Below are 4,124 nucleotides of genomic sequence, written 5' to 3'. Positions count from 1 at the left end.
TGAAGGAAGAGGAAGGAAGAAGAAAGAAGAAGAAAGAAGAAGGAAGAGGAAGGAAGAAAGAAAGAAGAAGGAAGAAAGAAAGAAAGAAGAAAGAAGAAGGAAGAGGAAGGAAGAAAGAAAGAAAGAAGAAGGAAGAGGAAGGAAGAGAAAGAAAGAAAGTAAGAAAGAAGAGAAAGAAGAAGGAAGAGGAAGGAAGAGAAAGAAATAAAGAAAGAAGAAGAAGAAGAAGAAGAAGAAGAAAGAGAAAGAAAGAAGAAGGAAGAAAGAAAGAAGAAGGAAGAAAGAAAGAAGAAGAAAGAAGAAGGAAGAGGAAGGAAGAAGAAAGAAGAAGAAAGAAGAAGGAAGAGGAAGGAAGAAAGAAAGAAGAAGGAAGAAAGAAAGAAGAAAGAAGAAGGAAGAGGAAGGAAGAAAGAAAGAAGAAGGAAGAAAGAAAGAAGAAGAAAGAAGAAGGAAGAGGAAGGAAGAAGAAAGAAGAAGGAAGAAGAAGTAAGAGGAAGGAAAGAAAGAAGAAGAAAGAAGAAGGAAGAGGAAGGAAGAAGAAAGAAGAAGAAAGAAGAAGGAAGAGGAAGGAAGAAAGAAAGAAGAAGGAAGAGGAAGGAAGAAAGAAAGAAAGAAAGAAGAAGGAAGAAAGAAAGAAGAAAAGAAGAAGGAAGAAAGAAAGAAGATGGAAGAGGAAGGAAGAGGAAGGAGAAAGAAAGAAGAAGGAAGAAAGAAAGAAGAAGAAAGAAGAAGGAAGAAAGAAAGAAGAAGAAAGAAGAAGGAAGAAAGAAAGAAGAAGAAAGAAGAAGAAAGAAGAAGGAAGAGGAAGGAAGAAAGAAAGAAGAAGAAAGAAGAAGGAAGAGGAAGGAAGAAGAAAGAAGAAGGAAGAAGAATAAAGAGGAAGGAAGAAAGAAAGAAGAAGAAAGAAGAAGGAAGAGGAAGGAAGAAGAAAGAAGAAGAAAGAAGAAGGAAGAGGAAGGAAAAAGAAAGAAAGAAGAAGGAAGAGGAAGGAAGAGAAAGAAAGAAAAGAAAGAAAGAAGAAGAAGAAGGAAGATGAAGGAAGAGAAGAAAGAAAGAAGAAGAAGAAGAAGAAAGAGAAAGAAAGAGAAAGAAAGAAGAAGGAAGGAAGAAAGAAGAAGGAATAGGAAGGAAGAAGAAAGAAGAAGGAAGAAAGAAGAAGAAAGAAGAAGGAAGAGGAAGGAAGAGAAAGAAAGAAGAAGGAAGAAAGAAAGAAGAAGAAAGAAGAAGGAAGAGGAAGGAAGAAGAAAGAAGAAGGAAGAAGAAGGAAGAGGAAGGAAGAAAGAAAGAAGAAGAAAGAAGAAGGAAGAGGAAGGAAGAAGAAAGAAGAGAAAGAAGAAGGAAGAGGAAGGAAGATAAAGAAGAAAGAAGAAGGAAGAGGAAGAAAGAAAGAAAGAAGAAGGAAGAAAGAAAGAAGAAAGAAGAAGGAAGAAAGAAAGAAGAAGAAAGAAGAAGGAAGAAAGAAAGATGAAGAAAGAAGAAGGAAGAGGAAGGAAGAAGAAGGAAGAAAGAAAGAAGTAGAAAGAAGAAGCAAGAGGAAGGAAGAAGAAAGATGAAGGAAGAAGAAGGAAGAGGAAGGAAGAAAGAAAGAAGAAGAAAGAAGAAGGAAGAGGAAGGAAGAAGAAAGAAGAAGAAAGAAGAAGGAAGAGGAAGGAAGAAAGAAAGAAGAAGGAAGAAAGAAAGAAAGAAGAAAGAAGAAGGAAGAGGAAGGAAGAAAGAAAGAAGAAGAAAGAAGAAGGAAGAAAGAAGAAGAAAGAAGAAGGAAGAGGAAGGAAGAAAGAAAGAAGAAGGAAGAAAGAAAGAAGAAGAAAGAAGAAGCAGGAAAGAAAGAAGAAGAAAGAAGAAGGAAGAAAGAAAGAAGAAGAAAGAAGAAGGAAGAAAGAAAGAAGAAGAAAGAGGAAGGAAGAAGAAAGAAGAAGGAAGAAAGAAAGAAGAAGAAAGAAAGAAGAAGGAAGAGGAAGGAAGAAAGAAAGAAGAAGGAAGAAAGAAAGAAGAAGAAAGAAGAAGGAAGAAAGAAAGAAGAAGAAAGAAGAAGGAAGAGGAAGGAATAAAGAAAGAAGAAGGAAGAAAGAAAGAAGAAGAAAGAAGAAGGAAGAAAGAAAGAAGAAGAAAGAAGAAGGAAGAAAGAAAGAAGAAGAAAGAAGAAGAAAGAGGAAGGAAGAAGAAAGAAGAAGGAAGAAAGAAAGAAGAAGAAAGAAGAAGGAAGAGGAAGGATGAAGAAAGAAGAAGAAAGAAGAAGGAAGAGGAAGGAAGAAAGAAAGAAGAAGGAAGAAAGAAAGAAAGAAGAAAGAAGAAGGAAGAGGAAGGAAGAGGAAGGAAGAAAGAAAGAAGAAGGAATAAAGAAAGAAGAAGGAAGAAAGAAAAAAGAAGAAAGAAAGAAGAAGGAAGAGGAAGGAAGAAAGAAAGAAGAAGGAAGAAAGAAAGAAGAAGAAAGAAGAAGGAAGAAAGAAAGAAGAAGAAAGAAGAAGGAAGAGGAAGGAAGAGGAAGGAATAAAGAAAGAAGAAGGAAGAAAGAAAGAAGAAGAAAGAAGAAGGAAGAAAGAAAGAAGAAGAAAGAAGAAGGAAGAAAGAAAGAAGAAGAAAGAAGAAGAAAGAGGAAGGAAGAAGAAAGAAGAAGGAAGAAAGAAAGAAGAAGAAAGAAGAAGGAAGAGGAAGGATGAAGAAAGAAGAAGAAAGAAGAAGGAAGAGGAAGGAAGAAACAAAGAAGAAGGAAGAAAGAAAGAAAGAAGAAAGAAGAAGGAAGAGGAAGGAAGAGGAAGGAAGAAAGAAAGAAGAAGGAAGAAAGAAAGAAGACAAAAGAAGAAGGAAGAGGAAGGAAGATAGAAAGAAAGAAAGAAGAAAGAAGAAGGAAGAGGAAGGAAGAGGAAGGAAGAAAGAAAGAAGAAGGAAGAAAGAAAGAAGACGAAAGAAGAAGGAAGAGGAAGGAAGATAGAAAGAAAGAAAGAAAGAAAGAAAGAAAGAAAGAAAGAAAGAAAGAAAGAAAGAAAGAAAGAAGAAGGAAGATAGAAAGAAGAAGAAAGAAGAAGGAAGAGGAAGGAAGAAAGAAAGAAGAAGGAAGATAGAAAGAAGAAGGAAGAGGAAGGAAGATAGAAAGAAAGAAAGAAAGAAGAAGGAAGATAGAAAGAAGAAGAAAGAAGAAGGAAGAGGAAGGAAGAAAGAAAGAAGAAGGAAGATAGAAAGAAGAAGGAAGAGGAAGGAAGATAGAAAGAAAGAAAGAAAGAAAGAAGAAGTAGGAAGAGGAAGGAAGAAAGAAAGAAAGAAGAAGGAAGAGGAAGGAAGAGGAAGGAAGAGAAAGAAAGAAAGAAAGAAGAAGGAAGAGGAAGGAAGATAGAAAGAAGAAGCAAGGAGAAGGAAGAAAGAAAGAAGAAGAAAGAAGAAGGAAGAAAGAAAGAAGAAGGAAGAAAGAAAGAAGAAGAAAGAAGAAGGAAGAGGAAGGAAGAAGAAAGAAGAAGGAAGAAAGAAAGAAGAAGAAGGAAGAAAGAAAGAAGAAGAAAGAAGAAGGAAGAAGAAAGAAGAAGAAAGAAGAAGGAAGAAAGAAAGAAGAAGGAAGAAAGAAAGAAGAAGAAAGAAGAAGGAAGAGGAAGGAAGAAGAAAGAAGAAGGAAGAAATAAAGAAGAAGAAAGAAGAAGGAAGAGGAAGGAAGAAGAAAGAAGAAGAAAGAAGAAGGAAGAGGAAGGAAGAAGAAAGAAGAAGGAAGAAAGAAAGAAGAAGAAAGAAGAAGGAAGAGGAAGGAAGAAGAAAGAAGAAGAAAGAAGAAGGAAGAGGAAGGAAGAAAGAAAGAAGAAGGAAGAAGAAAGAAGAAGAAAGAAGAAGGAAGAGGAAGGAAGAAAGAAAGAAGAAGGAAGAAAGAAAGAAGAAGAAAGAAGAAGGAAGAGGAAGGAAGAAAGAAAGAAAGAAAGAAAGAAAGAAAGAAAGAAAGAAAGAAAGAAAGAAGAAGGAAGATAGAAAGAAGAAGGAAGAAGAAGGAAGAGGAAGGAAGAATGAAAGAAGAAGGAAGATAGAAAGAAGAAGGAAGAGGAAGGAAGATAGAAAGAAAGAAAGAAAGAAGAAGGAAGATAGAAAGAAGAAGAAAGAAGAAGGAAGAGGAAGGAAGAAAGAAAGAAGAAGGAAGATAGAAAGAAGAAGGA

General features: G+C 35.4%; 1 protein-coding gene across 1 annotated transcript in view; it reads left to right on the top strand.

Moving 5' to 3' along the window:
- LOC139062725 (trichohyalin-like) overlaps positions 1-3,337 on the top strand; it is a 6,967-nt gene extending 3,630 nt beyond the window's left edge. The window contains 3 exon segments of the mRNA XM_070544375.1: positions 177-1,258; positions 1,405-2,558; positions 2,560-3,337. Coding sequence (XP_070400476.1) covers positions 177-1,258; positions 1,405-2,558; positions 2,560-2,820 — 2,497 coding nt within the window. The 3' untranslated portion in view covers positions 2,821-3,337.
- Positions 3,338-4,124: the final 787 nt, after the last annotated feature.

The sequence above is a fragment of the Nothobranchius furzeri genome, chromosome 14 (assembly GCF_043380555.1).
Source record: "Nothobranchius furzeri strain GRZ-AD chromosome 14, NfurGRZ-RIMD1, whole genome shotgun sequence".
NCBI classification, from domain to species: Eukaryota; Metazoa; Chordata; class Actinopteri; order Cyprinodontiformes; family Nothobranchiidae; genus Nothobranchius; species Nothobranchius furzeri.
The sequence above is the reverse complement of the archived record's forward strand: the minus strand, read 5'-3'. Positions and strand labels throughout refer to the sequence as shown.